This window comes from Mustela nivalis (genome assembly GCF_964662115.1).
Source record: "Mustela nivalis genome assembly, chromosome: X".
Classification (NCBI taxonomy): Eukaryota; Metazoa; Chordata; class Mammalia; order Carnivora; family Mustelidae; genus Mustela; species Mustela nivalis.
This window is the reverse complement of record NC_139040.1, coordinates 108,705,098-108,724,434: the sequence shown is the minus strand read 5'-3', so window position 1 is coordinate 108,724,434 and position 19,337 is coordinate 108,705,098. Positions and strand designations below refer to the sequence as shown.

Here is a 19,337-nt window from a genome sequence, read left to right as displayed (position 1 = left end):
TCCCTCTTCATCTCATTAGTTTAGGAAGTACCCCCATCTATTTATCCGAATCCCTGCATATAGCCCTCAGCTTCCTGAAAGTCATAATCTGATCTAACCGGATGCATGAACTGCAAGTCATCGCTTATAGAAAAGGTTAAGACCCATAGTAATAGTTATACTAGTAATAATAATAATTGGTAACATTTTGTGAGCACTCACTTACATGTGTACTATGGATGTGTATTAATTAATTTCAAACTGTTTGTGGTTACTTAGATCCTCTCATGATCTATTGCCAGCCAGATAAGTTGCTTTGTTCTTAAAACCTACAGAAATATGTTATGTTGGAAGATAGTACAAAATAAATGTTCATAAAGAAACCTGACACTACAGCTAAAATATGGTTAGCAAATTTAGAAATGAATGGCTTGTTTTTCTGTGATTTTGTTCTCTTAAAATTTGAGCATCGTTACATCTTATAGGAATAACACTCTCAACTACGATCTTGTTATAATGTACCCCTTGCATTTCTTTCCTTTCTTTTGGAATCATTAGAGAAATATCTGATTTCCAAAAAAAGTGTTTGTGGGTAGATAACTGACAACTATTATATACCATAGGTCCTAATACTTAAGTAGGTAAAATGTCTTGAGGAGGTTCCAAAGGAACTTTCTTTATTTGTGTGTGTGTGTGTGTGTGTGTGTGTGTGTGTGCATGTGCATGTATGTATGTGGTAGTAGCAGTCAGGGAGAGTCTGCATTTCTAAATATAGCTTTCTGGAAGAGGATCCATTCAGTGTAACCAATGACAAAAGTTAAATATGATCTGTAAACTACTTTGCTTTTATCTTACATGGAAAATCTGGCAAAACACTTATCTTTACCATAACCATGCAATATTCATGATTACTGGTGCAAATGAAATTAAAATTCCCCTACCATTTAACATCTTTTTTAAGAACAAAATGCTCATGAGAGGAGGGTTCAAGATGGTGGCATAGGAAGATCCTGAACTCACCTTCTCCCATGGGTACAACAGATGTACAGCTACATATAAAATAATTTCCTCCAAAAAAGACTAAGAACTATATAAACAGAGCTTCCACAACAAAGGATGAGGGCAGCATCAAAACAGATAGGAAGAGCAAAGACTAGGTATCATAAAACAAACAAACAAACAAACAAACAAAAAGTCTAGGCACAGCAATGTACAATCAGGAGAGATCTCCAAAATATGGAATATTTTTCCTGAGAAACAAGGGGTCTGTCCTCTATCAGGCACCCCAAATTCTAAATCTTGCACAAGAGAGATGAGCCCCCAAAACACATGGCTTTGAAAACCAATGGGGATTACATTCAGGAAAATCATAGAACTTTAAGGAGTGGGAAATCTGCTCTAAAAGGGCTCACACATAGACTCACCTGCCATGGGACCCAGGCAAAAATACCAGCTTGAAAAGTACCTAGACCATATGTGAAGAAGACCCACTTACTAATATTAAAGTATCTGCCCAAAAGAAAGAAACTTCATGGCATTCTCTCAAGAGACCGAGACACTGGCAAATGTCATTTTGGATCACTGGGCATCATTTTTGTGATCTCTTTCTAACTTGTTAATGCTGGTGCTACCAAGTGTCATTTTGAAACTCTCCCCACTGACTTGTTAGCAAAGGTCATGCCCCATTGAGGGACCAGCCCACCCCTGAATCACTGTCATGTGTTACCACTGGGCTGAGCAAGAGTCCCTTTCACCCTTACACCACAGCCACAGCTTCACCACAGCAGGTGGGCACATGCAGCTCACACAGAGGAAACCTCTTGAGCCCCTGGCTATGGTGGCCAAGGAGGATAGCACTTCTGTGCCATGGGACATCACCTACATAAGACCACTCCTTCAAGACTAGGAGAGGTAGCTGATTTGCATAATACGTAGAAACAAAGAGGCGCAGGCAAAATGAGGAGGCAGAGGAATATATTCCAAATAAAAGATCAAGAAAAGAAACCAAAGAAAAAGACCTAAATGAAACAGAGATAAGCATCCTATCTGATAAAGAGTTCAAAGTAATGGTTATAAAAATGCTCACCAAATTCAGGAGATTGGATGAACACAGAACATCAACAGAGATAGAAAATGTAACAAAGTACCAAATGGAAGTTACAGAACTGAAGAATGCAATAACTGAATTGAAAAATACACTAGCTGGTTCACCACAGTCTGGGTGAAGCAGAAGAATGGATCATCAAGCTGGAAGACAAAACAATGGAATTCACTCAGGCAGAGCAGGAAAAACAAAAAAGAATTTTAAAAAGTGAAGCTAGCTTAAAGGAACCATTGGAGCAACATCATGCAAAATATTATTCACATTTAGGTGTCCCCAAAAGAGAAAAGAGGAGAAAGATCCAGAAAAGTTCTTTGAGGAAATAATGGCTGAAATTTTCCCTCATCTGGGGAAGGACAGAGACATCCATGTCCAGGAAGCCCGGAGAGTTCCAAAAAATGTGAACCCAAAGAAAGCCACAACAAGACACAGTATAACTAAAATGCTGACATTAAAGAGAGAATTTTAAAAGTGGCAAGAGAATAAATTGTTATGTACAAAGGAAATCCCATAAGGCTGTCAGTGGATTTTTCAGCAGAACTTTGCAGTCCAGGAAAAAAAAAAAGTGACATGAAATATTTCAAGTGCTAAAAGAAAAAAAAAACTTTCAACCAAGAATTCTCTACCCAGCAAGGTTATTATTCAGAATTAAAGGGGAGATTAAGAGTTTTCGAGATAGAGGCAACTGGGTGGCCATTAAGAATTGGTTAACTGTTGGGGCGCCTGGGTGGCTCAGTGGGTTAAGAATTGGTTAACTGTCTGACTCTTCATTTGAGCTCAGGTCATGATCTCAGGGTCAAGAGATGGAACCCCATGTCCGGCTACCCGCTCAATGCAAAGTCTGTGTAAGATTCTCTCTCTCTCTCTCTGCCCCTACTCTCATTCACACTCTCTCGATAAATAAATAAATAAATAAAATCAACCTTTAAAAAAAGCATTTTCCAGATAAAACCTAAAGGACTTCATCACCCCTAAACTGGTCTTACAAAAAATGTGAAAGGGATGGGTTGGTTTTTTTTAAGATTTTATTTCATTTTATTTTTTGGAGAGAAAGTAAGGCAGAGAACAAGCTGGAAGAGAGAGAGAAAGAGAAGCAAACTCCCCACCAAGCAGGGATCCTGATGCTGGACTCAATCCCAGAACCCTGGGACCATGACCTGAGCCTAAGGCAGATACTTAACCATCTGAGCCACCCAGGTACCCTTAAAGGGACTTTTTTAAGCTGAAAAGAAAAGACACTAATTAAGAACAAGGAACAATGCACATGTAAAATTCTAACTGTAAAAGGTAAATATATAGTATAAATAGTGAGTCAATGACTTATAAAACAAGTATGAGGATTAAAAGACAAAAACAGTAAAAGTAAGACTATAATAATTATTTCAGGGGTGCATAAAATAAAAATATGTGAAAAGTAGGGAGTTAAAAATATAAAGTTTAGAATATATTCAATTTTAAGTTCTTATCAACTTAAAACTGACCATTATATACATAATATATACACATAGGATGTTATATGAAAATGTGACAGCAACCATAAAGTTAAAACTTATAGTAAAAACACAAAAGAAAATGAGAAAGGAATTAAAATGTAACACTAAAGAAAGCTCTCACACCACAGGGTAAGAGAGAAGGGGAGAATAAAGGAACAGAGAGAAACTATAAAAACAGCCAGAAAAAAATATTAACCAAATGGCAATAATTACGTACCTATCAGTAATTACTTTAAATGTGAATGAACTGAATTCAAATCAAATCAAAAGACATGGAGAAGCTAAATAAATTTAAAAAACAAGACCCACCCCTATGCTGCCAACACGAGACTCACTTCAGAAGGACACACACTGACTGAAAGGGAAGAGATGGAAAAAGGTATTTCATACAAATGAAAACAATAAGGAGAGTGCTATAGATACATTCATATCAGACAAATAGACTTTAAAACAAAGATTAAAAATAAACAAAGAAGATTATTACTAATGATAAAGAAGGCCAATCTAGGAAGAGAATATAACCTCTGTAAATATATGTGCACCCAACATAGAAGCACCAAAATATTTAAAGCAATATTAATGTACCTTATGGGAGATACAGACAGCAATACAATAAGAGGGGACTTTAACACCTCACTTGTGTCATATCATTGGATAGATCATTTAAACAGAAAATCAATGAGGAAACATTGGCTTTAAAGGACACATTACATCAGATGGATTCATTAAATACAATATTCCATCCAAAGACAGTAGAATACGAAGTCTTCTGAAGTGCACATGGAACATTTTCCAGTATAGATCACATGTTAGGCCACAAAACAATTCTCGGCAAATTCAAGAAGATGGGTGTTCATCAATGAATGAATGGATAAAGGGGTTATGTATATAATAAGTATAAATACAGACATATACATATATAATAAAATACTAAACAACTAACTATAAAGATGAATGAAATCTTGCCATTTGCAAGAACATAGATGAACCTTGAGGGTAATAGGCTAGGTGAGTTAAGTCAGATGGACAAAGGCAAATACTATATCATTTCACTCATATATGATATGTAAAAAAGAAAAACAAATGAACAAAGAAAATAATACGCACACTTAGAATAAATTGGTGGTCATCAGAGGGGAAGGAGGTTGGGGATGTGCTTAATGGGTGAAGGGAATTCATTGCACAGTGATGGACTCGACTTCTGGTGGTGATCACTTTGTAGTATATACAGATGTCCAATTATAATGAAAACCTGAAACATATAAAGCCATATACCAGTTTTACCTTGTTTTTTAAAGGAATGGTCTTGGGCTTCCTATTGAAGTAGGGAAAGATTCTAATTTTGTTGGCATTTGGGTCACATACCAACCACTGTAGCCAGCCACTAGCTACAGTAATATCAGTCACCATAACCAAGAAGATAGGGTACTATGATTGCCTGAGGCTTGGGAAAGCAGTTCTCTCAGGTGAGGAGGATAGGACTTTGTTTACCAGAAAAAGGGACATTGGGCTAGCAAAAACAAACAAAAACCCACACAGATCACAACTTTATGTATATAAAATATAAAAGAATATCTGGTTATGTTCTATGCACCTCCCAGAAAATTTGAGAAATTTATTAGCTAAATCTCTTATTCCCCTCCACAGAATTTTCTGTCAATATGGGAGACCTTTAACAGTTCACTCTCAACTAAGTTAGGATATATTAATTTCCCTGGAATCAAGAGGTGTTTTAATGATTAAATGAGAAAATAAATGGTGTTTGACACATGGCAAAGAAAAAAAAAAGAAGAAAATGCTCACCATTTCCTAATTCTGAGTAAGATCTCTGGGTGTTGATGTTTTTAATTAGAAAAGAAATTTTCTTTTTAATTAAAAGGAGTTTTTTATTTTTCGATGTTAGAGGGTGTCCTCTAGTGGAGAGAAAGTCTTTGTTCTCAGCAGTATTAGAAGTGGCCAAATGATACCTAATTAGAAAGGTTGCCCTGAATAACAAGTGTCCCTGCTGCCTATCGGAATCCACTGGTTGAAGGGAAAACGTATTATTTTTCCTTTAAGGCCCCTTCACACTGGCCTGCTTGAAAGCCTGTCCTATGACAAGCATTGTTCTCATTTTAGATAGCAAATGATTTTTTATGATCAATTTTCAAATGCTTCCTTCTGAACCTAGTAAGATTGGGCTGACAGTGCACCTTTCTACCAAAAAGGCAGCAAAAGCATTTAGTGCATTTTACTGTAGCTTTTATAGATATTAACTTGAGACAGCAAGAATACCATTATCTTCAGGATTCCAGCCCTGGCTGACTGATATTTGATGTGCGTGACTCCCTAGGCCATAGCTTAAATTTTTCTCTTATTATTTGAAGGAAAACAAAGTAACAAAATTGAGAGGAAAATTAAATTAATGTGTCTCTCTCTTCTCTGTAACTTGGGAAATTCTGATGATAATTTCCTTTATTTCTGGCTAAGTGTAGTAAATAGCATTAGCGCTATCAATTGGGTTTCAGAGATGAGACTGAAGGTGTTTTTTCAATATCTAAATGGAAGAGGGAAAGAAAGAACTGTGGTGCTTGAGTCTCTGAATCATGAGCTAGAAATGTGTTACCAGAGACTTTATATTAGTAGCAAATTAGAGACCAAAAGACAGAAAAGATGGAGTTTCTATTGATAACAAGTTAAATAGTCTGCACAGAGTAAAGATAAATTTACATTGCTGATTCTTACATTGGAAAAAAAGGATAAGGAAAATGTTCATGAAATCCTTCAGTAATCGGGGCGCCTGGGTGGCTCAGTGGGTTAAGCTGCTGCCTTCGGCTCAGGTCATGATCTCAGGATCCTGGGATCGAGTCTCGCATCGGGCTCTCTGCTTGGCAGGGAGCCTGCTTCCCTCTCTCTCTCTCAATGCCTGCCTTTCTGCCTACTTGTGGTCTCTTTCTGTCAAATAAATAAGTAAAACCTGAAAAAAAAATCCTTCAGTAATCAGAGAAATGTCAGAGTTGTATCATGCATCAATTCTTTTAATGGCAGTGATAATCAATGTATTGTATTCCTGTTGACAGATAACTTTCAGAAATACATATAATCATAACTTTCATACATGTTAGAGAAATTTTGTTCATATGATATGAAAAAGAAGCCAAGCAGATGTGGTAACCAGTTCAAAGGTAATTTAAAACATCAGATTATGCAGAATAGAGGAATGTTGAGATGAATTCCAAGTAAAGAAAAAATTGATTTTTCCCTGGTTTGGGGGTAGAAAGGAACTAGGAGAGCAGAGGGGAAATGAAGTCAATTAAATCACTACCTGACATGAGAGCATTTGCATATCCGTTACCAACAATTTACAGAGTTGAAAAGTAGCTGAAAGGCAGTGAAGAACTAGAATCTGATAACCCAGGAAAGTGTACAGTAGATAAATGAGTAGTTTTCCACTGAAACACAAATCTTTTCCTACAGTACTTAGGGAAGAAAATGTATTTCTGTACCTTGGATCCCGTCGTCAGTGACTCAGTTGTACTTCCTACTTGTCGTCTATACCAGCTACCCCTCTCCCCACCACTGTCATTATTATGAACCCATCTTTCCTCTTCCCTAGCCTCCCTGTCCTCTCTCCCTGCTTGAAGACCCTGCCTAAATGTTTTTCAATCTTGTTGCTTTTCTGAGCCCCAATTCTACTTCAATCAAAGTCCAAGGTGAAAAGAAATTGTTCCAGACACTTAGCTGTAACCACTCGCAAAACAATCACCTGGGAGTGCTTGTTAAAAATGAAAATCCTCATAATCCTCCACAGTTGCTGAGTCAAAATCTGGTGGCGGGGGCGGCGGGTAAGATTTTTGGGAAATGTATGAAACTTACTGGCTTAACTGAAGTAAGAAAAAAATGTAAAATCTGAAGACATATTTGTCTAAATGAAGTGATATTATAGAAGATCTAGGAGTATAACAGAGAACTTGGCATGAAACTCAGTGGAAATTTACAAAAATAAACAAGGTTAAGGGTAGTATTAGGAGTTGCAACACTAATAACTTTTCCTCTAGATTCTGTTAAAATCTGGCTATCATTGTTTTCAAGTTGAAGATCTGGAATATTACTCTATTAATGACCTTCATAGGTACTATGTTAAAGCTTCTATATTGTTTTTTGTTTTTAATTGAAAACATATTCAGTCACACATTAGATAGCAAACACAATAAAGAAAAATTTATAATCATTCTCTGTTGTCTTAGTTTTCTTTGGATTTTTTTCTATTCTACTGAAATTTTACAAATTATATATTCAAATAGTCAATTTTGAACCTGCTTGTAATTTCTAGATTAATTCTAAGAAATTATTTTTCCTCCACAGATTTATAAAATAATAAATTTTCTCCTTTTTATTTGTTCTATAATAATATTTAACTATTTAATAAACCCCAATTTTTTGTTGTGTCATGAAATTAATATTTGTTTCCAGACCATAATTCAATTCTGATAACTCATTGCCTGTCATTAAGTCTGGTACGATTTCTGAGCATTATAATTAATTCCGAAGTGCTGTCTCTGCCAGAGGGACAAAAATCATGTTACTTTTATTGTTGTTTTAAAGTACATTTTGCAATGAACATAGGAGTACAGATATCTCTTCCAGGTAGTGATTTCATTTCCTTTGGGAATATATTCAGAAGAAGGATTGCTGGATGATAATTCTGTTTTTGATTTCTTAAGTAGACTCCATACTGTTTTTCCATAATGTCTGTACCAATTTACATTCCCACCAACAGAGTAAAAAAGAGTTCCCTTTTCTCTCCATCCTTGTCAACATATGTTATTTATTTTTACATATATATATATCAAATAGCCATCCTAAAAGCTGTGGGGTAATATCTCGTTGTGGTTTTGATTTGCATTTCCCTGATGATTAGGGAATCATATACTTATTAGCCATTCACAATAGCCAAGATGTGGAAACAACCTAAGTGCCCATTGATGGATGAATGGATTAAGTAATTGTGAGTGTGTGTGTGTGTATATGTACACACACACACCTATATGTATATATATATTCAGGTTTTTTGCTGAATCAGATATATAGATATGTACTTACACATAGTGGAATTTATTCAGCTTTAAAAAAGGATATCCTGGGGGCACCTGGGTGGCTCAGTGGGTTAAAGCCTCTGCCTTCGGCTCAGGTCATGATCCCGGGGTCCTGGGATCGAGCCCCACATCAGGCTCTCTGCTCAGCAGGAAGCCTGCTTCCTCCTCTCTCTGCCTGCCTCTCTGCCTACTTGTAATCTCTGTCAAATAAATAAATAATCTTAAAAAAAAAAAAAAAAAAGGATATCCTGGAGCACTTGGGTGACTCAGTGAGTTGAGCCTCTGCCTTTGGCTTAGGTCATGAACTCAGGGTCCAGGGATAGAGCCCTGAGTTGGGCTCTCTGCTCAGCGGGGAGCCTGTTTCCCCCTCTCCTTCTTCCTGCCTCTCTGCCCAGTTGTGATCTCTTTCTCTCTGGCAAATAAATAAAAAAACTCTTAAAAAAAAAAGGAGATCCTGCCATTTGCAGCCACATGGATCAGCCTGGAAAACATTACACTAAGTGAAATAAGCCAGATACAGAAATAAAAAAACTGCATGATCTCACTTACATGTGGAATGTAAAAAAGCCATGTACATAAAAGGAAAGAGTAGAACAGTGGTTGCAAAGTTGCCATTATTTAAGATGAACAAGTCTAGAGATCTAATGCACAGTATGATGACTATACTTAAAATATTATATATAGTTATATGTATAACTATATATATAGTTAAAAATACTATACTGAATGCTGGACATATGCTAAGAGAGTAGATTCCAGGTGCTGTCACCACAAAAAAATAGAAAAGTAACTGTGAGGGACACTTGGGTGGCTCAGTCATTAAGTGTCTGTTTTTGGCTCCAGTCATGGTCCCGGGGTCCCGGGATTAAGACCCACATCAGGCTCCCTGCTCTGTGGGAAGCCTTCTCCCTCTCCCACTCCCCCTGCTGGTATTCCCTCTCTCACTGTCTCTCTCTGTGTCAAATAAATAAATAAAATCTTTAAAAGAAAAGAAAAGGAGGAAACGATATGTTAATTAGCCAGACTGTAGTAATCATCTCACTACATGTGTGTATATGTGTGTGTACAAAATCATGGCATTATCCAACTTAAATGTATCCAATTTATTATTTTTAAAAGAGTATACAAAAATCAGTACATTTTGTTCTTTGTTTGGCCCATCCACATGCTGTCCCCTACTACTATATGAGGAAGGCCCCAAAACAAAGAGTCTGATGCTTAACCGACTGAGCCACCCAGGCACTCTGAGAGAACGGTTTTAAAGAGAGTGGTGTGCTGGTAAATGTTTAACCATTGGTTCTCCAAGTGTAATTCTGACATCTAAGTGGTTTTGATACTTTAATTTACATTGGCAGATAAGAGGGAGATATTGGAGATATATGTCAGAACTTTATTTGTTCATCAACGATGTAAGCAAGTTTTTTTTTGGGGGGGGGGTTTTGCTGAATCAGATTATAGTTTTTGGATATTAGAGGAATTTTTGTGTTTGTGCTTTTACCAATCTAACAGCTATAGACATGATGCTTTGAAGTTTAATCTACATTATTAACATTTTCTCCATGTTGTCTTAAGCATAGACAGGCAACAAAACAATAAATCATAGGATGATTAGTACCATTTGGCGATTTATGGGGTAAATACTCCCACCATGGCTGATAGCCAGCTACCAATGTAATGTCACTAAATATGCAGTTGGGAAAAGATGTGCAGTGGCAAACTATTATATAGTATTTCTGCCATACAAATACTATAGATGAATACTGTAGCAACAAAATTAAGTTTTTGAGTTTGGAATGTCTAAGACCTTGGTTTTTTTTTTTTTTTTTTAGATTTTATCTATTTATTTGACAGACAGAGATCACAAGTAGGCAGAGAGGCAGGCAGAGAGAGAGGAAAGGAAGCAGGCTCCCTGCTGGGCAGAGAGCCGGATGTGGGGCTCAATCCCAGGACCCTGGGATCACGACCGGAGCTGAAGGCAGAGGCTTTAACCCACTGACCCACCCAGGCGCCCCAAGACCTTTGTTTTTTGTTTTTTGTTTTTTGTTTTTTTTTTTTAATATAATTTTTTATTTTTTATAAACATATATTTTTATCCCCAGGGGTACAGGTCTGTGAATCACCAGGTTTACACACTTCACAGCACTCACCAAAACACATACCCTCCCCAATGTCCATAATACCACCCCCTTCTCCCAAACCCCCTCCCCCCAGCAACCCTCAGTTTGTTTTGTGAGATTAAGAGTCACTTATGGTTTGGCTCCCTCCCAATCCCATCTTGTTTCATTTATTCTTCTTCTACCCACTTAAGCCCCCATGTTGCATCACCACTTCCTCATATCAGGGAGATCATATGATAGACCTTTGTTTTTAATTCAGTAAAATTAAGGGGCACCTGGGTGGCACAGTCAGTTAAGCATCTGCCTTCAGCTCAGGTCATGATCCCAGGGTCCTGGGATGGAGCCAAGTCAGATCCCTGCTCAGCCTGCAGTCTGCTTCTCCCTCTGATCCTCCCCCTGCTCATGCCCTCTCTCTCTCTCTCTCTCTCTCTCTCTCAAATAAATAAAATCTTTAAAAGAGAAATACAGTGTAGCTCATTATAAGTTTCCATCATTTGATTTTTAACAACCTACTTACAGAATTTCTGAAAACTGTAGTAACTGTTCCTACAAGCTGGTATGAAGCAGCTCCAGCCCTCAAGTGAAATAACATCTGAATGAGGAGGCTCTGCATTTGCAATGTTGGAGGCTAGTTTACAAGACAGACTAGGCCTGTTGAGATAGGATGGAGACATGTAACCTTTAATTAATGAAGCTTTGAAAGAAAGGAACCAAGGGAAAATGCAAGTGCAAGAGATATTAAGCAGGTTATTAATTTCAAAGTTTCTAACACATTCAAGACACTGTAATGGGTCCTAGTAATACAAAAAGGTAAATACACATATAATTTCTGCCTCTGGGGAATAAATACTCTAGTTGCTGGGTTAGGCATGCAAACAAACCAGATATTGGAAGGAATATATTATCATAAAATACAGATATGTCCTAAGGGCTATGGGAGGAGAAAAAACAGAATGACTATTTCTAGAAAAGCCAAGTCATACTTTTGGAAGAAATGGAAATGAGACAAATTTAAAGCAAATAATATAATGTTAAAAAGCATGAGAATGTGAAATGAATCATTGATGGACTGCTCCTAGAACTCAGATGCTAAAAACTTGTAAATAACAGACACGTCCTGCTTCCTCAACCTAAGATATAAACACAGTGGTGTCATTTTGAATTTCTTAATTCCTATTTCCCAACTGCCTAATACCCTAAATAAAATCTCCCCATTCTATTTTCCTAATTTTCCCATCTGCCCTTATTGGGTGGAAGTACATCATCTCTCCCCAGGTCCCTCCTTGCTCCAGGAATTTCCATCACCTCTCAGTTCTTATTCGATCTGACAAGAAGGGATGATAGTCCTTTATTCCTACTTTCAAACATAGATAATACACACTGGGGGCCCAAAGTCACAGTTCCTTGACACTCCTGTGATGAGCCACCATTTCTTATTTTTTTAAGATTTTATTTATTTGATCGAGAAATCACAAGTAGGCAGAGAGGCAGGCAGAGAGAGGGGGGGGAAGCAGGCTCCCTGGCTTGATCCCAGGATCTTGAGATCATGACCTGAGCCAAAGGCAAAGGCTTAACCCACTGAGCCACCCAGGCACCCTGGCCATCACTTCTAAAAAGAACAGTACTTACTGGATGGACACAGCTTTCCTCCCCAACACTTAGGCACTTGGGTAGGCTCAGGTGTGAGCGGGACTTTACCTGGCACTTTACCTGGCACAGTGAAGTCATTCTCTCAGGACTGACTTCACTGGCTTCTACTGTCCTTTCCTGTGAGCATAGCTGTGCTTAAGAAGGAGGGTGGTCTCCTTTTGTGCAGCCACACAAGTAAGTATAATTGAGAGAAACCACACTCAAAAATCTATTCACGGAACAGAGCTCTGCTCAAGTTGACTTTCTGTCCTGATTGCACTGAGAAGCGGCTGGCAATGCCCCAGTCTACCTCTCTCTCTCTCTGTCTTCCCCCTACACACATACTGATGCATGTAAATTTAAAAAATAAAAAGTATGTTTTTCCACCTTATCAGGCTTTCTATTTAATCTCTACTTTGAAAGGTGTCCTAACATATTGATAAAGAGCATAGTGATCTATAGTCACTGCTATCACCTTTTAAGAAATTATGTGGAAATAATCCAAGCTTTGCGAAAACTGTTCCTTATGTGATCCTGAAGTATTGTAACATTCTAAATCCTTCTTTCTTCCCTCTGATCTGTGGAGGCCAAGGAAATTAAGGCCATCCCACCTCGAGTTTAGCATTAGCACAAGCACAGCCATCTTAGCTTTGGCAGCCATCTCAGGCCCAAGGGCTGAACTTTCCCCTACTCTACTTTAGTTCCAGGGACCCCCCCCCACCCTGCTTTAGTTCAGAAAACTTTAGTTTAGAAAGTACCCCACCCTGCAACACCCAGGCAACAGCTAATCAGCTTACTGCAGAAAAGTCTGAAACTTCTCCTCCTCCTCCCGCAAAAGCCTCTTGTAATGACCCAAAAAAAAAACCCTGCCTTAACTAGCCTCAGGGTCCAAGTCCCTACTCCGCAGAGTCGGGTATACTTGGGCCCAAGCTTAAGCTTGTAAAATCAACCCTCGTGTGATTGCATCGGTGTTGGCTCCTTGGTGGTCTCTCGGACACGAAAACTTGGACATCACATGATCCAATCCCAGTTTTGCAAATACAGTAAGAGTGATTTCCTTAGAATTCAGATGTGATTATGTCAGTCTCCTACTTGAAACCTTTCCCCAGCTTACCCAGCTATTTTTTATCTTTATGCCTTTAAATGGAAGGCCCAACTCTTCAACATGGCCTCCATGGAGTTGGATAGGGCTGCCACTGCTCTGGTCTAGTCAGTGCTCCAATCCCCATCCCCACATACACTTGAGCTTCAGTCCTTCCAAAGTTATTTATTTCCTCCAAAGTTCTTTGGTATTCTTTCATTCATGCTATTTTCTCTCAGCCTGGAGTGCTTTTCTGTTTTTCCTTCCACCCTCTTTTTTATTCCTTCCATGAATTCCACTATTTGACCCACAGCAAGCCCAGGCCAAGTCTGCTTAGATTTCCCCTAGGTGTCCCTATAACACTGCAGATAACTCCAGTACCAGCGCTCAAGGCAAGGTAGGTAGCGAAAGATCAGATGAGCAAAGATGACTGAGAAAGCAAATCATTCCTCATGATGGGTGCAGTAGCCATTTCCTAGGTGTGGCAGCACAAAGTTTGCAAATGAGAGACATAAAGAATTAGGTATGGAAAAATCACTTTCTCTGGGAAGGTGGGATAGTGACAGGAAAGACAAATTCTGATCTCACTGAGAGATTCAGTTCACCTCTCTGCTAACTAATATCAAGCTGAGTTGCTAATGGCATGATCATTATTTATAAACCTCCATATTTAGTAAAACTGTAATGGGAAATTAGGCAGTTTCTGGAGATTTCTATGTATGAGTTCCAGTCACTTACTCCTATCTAAAAACTAAAACTTGGGGCACCTGGGTGGCTCAGTGGGTTAAGCCTCTGCCTTTGGCTCAGGTCATGATCTCAGGGTCCTGTAGGATCTAGTCCCACATCTGGCTCTCTGCTCAGCGGGGAGCCTGCTTCCTCCTCTCCCTCTACCTGCCTCTCTGTCTACTTGTGATCTCTGTCTGTCAAACAAATAAATAAAAAATCTTAAATTAAAAAAAAAATTGGGGGGCGCCTGGGTGGCTCAGTGGGTTAAGCCCCTGCCTTCGGCTCAGGTCATGATCTCAGGGTCCTGGGATCGAGTTCCGTATCGGGCTCTCTGCTCAGCAGGGAGCCTGCTTCCCCCTCTTTCTCTGCCTGCCTCTCTGCCTACTTGTGATCTTTCTCTCTGTCAAATAAATAAATAAAATCTTTTAAAAAATAAAAATAAATAAAATATTTTAAAAATGTAAAAAAAAACCCTAAAACTTGATCTCTTGAAAGACAGATTATGTAAATTATTGATATATATACAAATTGAAAACTCTGTAATATATGTTGATTCTGTTGACATGTGATGTTAATCATCACACCAGGTAGTATTTTGAGATTTACTGTTGAATACATGACTATCTTGACTCTGTAACAGGTAGTTCAGCTGCATAAAAGCTGGCCCTCTTATAAAAAGGCAGAAGCAAAGAATATTAGATTTTAAATTGTTTTATAACATTGGATTGACACTTCCCATAGAAACCCACAGTTCATTTCCAGTCAATAAGATTGACCTTCAATTATCTATTTTGTAACCTACTTGAAGCTCCGTTTTGCCTCTTAAAAGCTTGTAGACGTTTTCTGGATTTTCTTGTCACATAATGTATATAGGTTCAAAAATCCATGAGGTATCACTTACTTGGAGAATATGCAGACATAAACAGAGATAAAAGGAGAAAGCTCTATCACGTCATCTTAGAAGTATTAGATAAGCAAGAATTTATTTACAAATCGTTCTTATACAATGGACATAGTCACGATAATGATATGAATTTTATCCAATAAAAATGTTCTTATTGTAGAACTTGAAGAATAGAATTTATTTTTTTAAGTTTTTATTTGAATTCCAATTAGTTAACTTACAGTGTAATATTAGTTTCAGGTGTATAATATAGTGATTCAACACCTCCAGACATCACCTGGTGCTCACCACAAGCACCCTCCTTAGTCCACATCACCTGTTTCACGCATCCCCTCATCCACCTCCCTTCTGGTAACCAGCAGTTTGTTCTCTAGAGTTGAGTCCGTTTCTTGGTTTGCCTCTCTTTTTTTTCCCCTATGATTGTTTCCTTTCTTAAATTCCACGTATGAGTGAAATCATATGGTATTTGTATTTCTCTGACTGACTTATTTTGCTTAACATAATACTCGAACTCTGTTCATGTGATTGCAAATGACAAGCTGTCATTCTTTAAAGCTGAGTAATAGTCTGTTTTTTATATATGCTGCATGTTCTTTATCCATTCATCAGTCAATGAAAACACTGGGGTGCATATATCCCTTTGAGTTAGTATTTCGTATTCTTTGGGTAAATACCTAATGGTGCAGTTGCTGGTATTTCTATTTTTAACTTTCTGAGGAACCTCCATACTGTTTTCCAGAGTGGCTATATCAGTTTGCGTTCCCACCAGCAGTACAAGAGCATTCCCCTTTCTCCACATCCATGCCTCTTGTTTCTTGTGTTGTGGATTTTAGCCATTCTGACAAGTGTGAGGTGATATTTCATTATAGTCATGATTTCTATTTCCCTGACGATCAGTGATGGTGAGCATCTTTTCATGTGTCTGTTGGCCATCTACATGTCTTCTTTGGAGAAATGGCTGTTCATCTCTACTGTCCATTTTTTATTGGATTATTTTGGGGAGGTATTAAGTATTGTAAGTTCTTTATATATTTTGGATGTAACTTTTTATCAGATATGCAGTCACTCATAAGCACAATTTCAGGAGATGTCCACTATTAACTTGTAACTTAGCTCTGAGGTTTCCAGTCTTTAGGACTCTCCTTCTTTGCACTTTAAGGTCATTTAGTTGTCAGTGTCCTTGAGAATCTTTTCAAGAATCTATGAAATTGAGAAAATCTGCTTGCTTCAGATGCAAACGAAGGTGTCACTGGTGCTCAGCTTTCATCCACTCTTATAGTACCTGAGGGAAAGGAAAAATTCTTTCTCTACCACTCAAAAAGTCTTCCTGCTGGACTAGGAATTGGTATGAGACAGATTCACAGGAGAAAAAATACCCAGTTTTATTATGTGCTCATGGAGGCCCAATAATGAAATTGATTCCTAAAGAAATGACCAAGGCAGGTAGCTTTTATAATTTTTCGACAAAGATCCAATAAATCTGTGAGAAATTGACAGGACAAAGAAAATTTAACTCTGAAAACTTCAGTTAGTAAGGAATTCTAAACAGATTTGGGCTTCAGTTGAACATAGGTAAAAAGTTAATGAGGGTTGTTCTTACAGCTCTAACTCGGTCTCTGGCGATAAGGGTGTCTTCTTTACTTTCTGGTTCAGGAAGGGGACCTTTCACTTGGGAGATTCATGTTGTGCTTTCACCAACACAGAGGAAGATCTTCTTGTATGGGCTGGACACAGAGGAATGTCCTTCTTGTATGGGCTGTCTCTTAAGTAATTTTTATTTAAAATAATCAGTATGCCAAAGCGGCCCATCTTGGGGCAACTCACTCTTGGCACTCTACATACCCTAAGAGTTTCTTTGTCCCAGTCCAAGCTGGAGTAGGCCCTTATGGCTTCCCATCTTGTTGCCCATTTTCTGACTCGACTTGGAGGCACCAGGATCTTAAAACTTCCATGTACAGGAATATTTCAGTTCTCTGATGCCAGCCAAGGCTTGGGGGAACCAAGTATATGCAGAATGGTCTAATCTGTCCAGAAATAGACCTTACTTTCGCAGGTATTAAATTCACTTCTGCCTTTTAGTCAGGGACTTCCACATACCTTATTAAGTAATCAACCAATCTGTCTTCATCATTACAGTGATTTCTCCTGAGTAGCATGTTAAAAGAAACTAATCTCCACAGTAGCATCATTGATTTTACATCTAATAAAAATCCCAAGTATTTACTCTCATGAGTTCTTTGTTTGTTTTTTAAAATGTACATTTCTACCTGAGCATATGTTAGTTTCCTTAATTAGAACATTACTCCATAAATAGCAAAAACGTGTTAATAAAATTTTTAGGTGCTCCTGGATTTACAGTTCCTTCTTTTTCACATCAATTCTGTTTCCTTTCCATTTCCTGCATTAAGGACTAAGAAACACCTTCTAACTGCCCTGTGAAATCCTGTCATTACTAACATTCTGTACCCTCTGATACTATACATTGAGAAGGGCACATCACCTCTGTGGTATCATTCCCAATAATTCATAACTTAAATCTAATCACGTAAAAACATGAGGCAAGCATAACTGGAAGAACCTTCTCTAAAATAGCTGACCAGTTTTCTTCAAAATCGTACAAGTAACTCCCATTTCATTAAACAAGCTGTCAAAAGCACATATTCTGTAAATTTGACAAGGATTAAAAATAGCTGAAAAAACATTTTAGGTAAATGTTTCATTAAATCAATGAGGTGATTAAAATGTTACCTGCCAGTTTGCCTAAAAGAAGAGTGTACAAATAGTTTTATAACACATTTCCATCACTTCTCTCTGCAGGCGACTCAGCTAATCTAACCTGCAGAGCTTTCTTTGGGTACAGTGGAGATGTCAGTCCTTTAATTTACTGGATGAAAGGAGAGAAGTTTATTGAAGATCTGGATGAAAATCGAGTTTGGGAAAGTGACATTAGGTAAAAATATTTTTTCCTTTTAACTAGTACAGTCAAAGTTAACATTTGCTCTGTTAGTGAACAGAAAGTGAGCTAAAGGAAAATAAAGGGGTCTTCCTTGTTTGGGAGGGGTTACTATTATAATAAAAATATCTCAACATTGAATTGCCAAGAGGCAAAACACTGTGGAGACTGACTGGAGAATTGCAAAACATGAATGCCATTTGCAAAGAACTTAAGGGAAATAGAAAAGAGTTTTTCCCTAAGAAATAAACTGAATATGAGACAGACCAAAATGCCATCAAATGTGGAAAATGTGATATTGTGCCTTTTGTTTATGAGCTCTTTTTTAGAAAATTGTCAAGAAGAAATATTAACAAGGACTCAACCAAACAGTCTCTTTCATTTCCTTTTATGTGTTTTTACATATTTGAGCCATCAAGTAGACCATAAAGCACTTGATAAGAATGATAAAGGATACATAAAATGTTTTCATTGTCTTTTTTAGACCTACTTTAGTTCTAAATATTAATATAGTGGGAATGATAAAGAATGACCATTAAAAAATACCATCTATTTGGATGCCTGGATGGCTCAGTTGGTTGAGTCTCTGCCTTCGGCTCAGGTCATGATCCCAGAGTCCTGGGATCAAGTCCCACGTCGGGGTCCCTGCTCATTGGGGGCCTGCTTCTCCCTCTGCTTGTGCTATCTGACAAGTAAATAAATAAAATCTTTTTAAAAAAAAATACCATCTATTTTGAGGGTGTAATCTTTAAACTTCTTTTTAAAAACTTATTTATGCATTTACTTTTAAGTATTGAGGTATTCAATTATAAATAAACTTATGCTTGGACATAGATACTCATCTTTAATCATAGTATAAGTAAGCAAGCATTATAAATAATAATTAAGTTATAACAGAATCAAAATGCTGATCGTGTGTAAACATTCACCGATCTGAAGGTCACATCTTCTGGGTATATATGAGCATTTAAGCTAAGGTTCCTCTTCCTAAATGTGAGGATCTTTAAAACCTGATCAAAGGTGTAAGTGAAAAAGTTTTGCAATAGCAAATAAAAAACATATAAAACTGTCATATAAGGTTATTTTTATTGGGATCTTCTTCCTGGCAACAAATACACAAGAATATTGCACTCCAGTTGGGCTCGGAAATACCTAGATGGACAATTCTCCAATACGTGCTATAACATTCCTGTACCATTTTTCACATTTATAAGTTCGCTATTATCCTTTAACCATATACTTTAAGATGTTAACGTTAAAAGAGAACAATAAACTTCCT

General features: G+C 37.6%; 1 protein-coding gene across 1 annotated transcript in view; it reads left to right on the top strand.

Annotated features, from left to right (window-relative positions):
• IL1RAPL1 (interleukin 1 receptor accessory protein like 1) overlaps positions 1-19,337 on the top strand; it is a 1,316,605-nt gene that overhangs the window by 1,241,263 nt on the left and 56,005 nt on the right. The window contains exon 7 of the mRNA XM_082716862.1: positions 17,923-18,055. Coding sequence (XP_082572988.1) covers positions 17,923-18,055 — 133 coding nt within the window. The remainder of the gene's footprint in view (positions 1-17,922; positions 18,056-19,337) is intronic.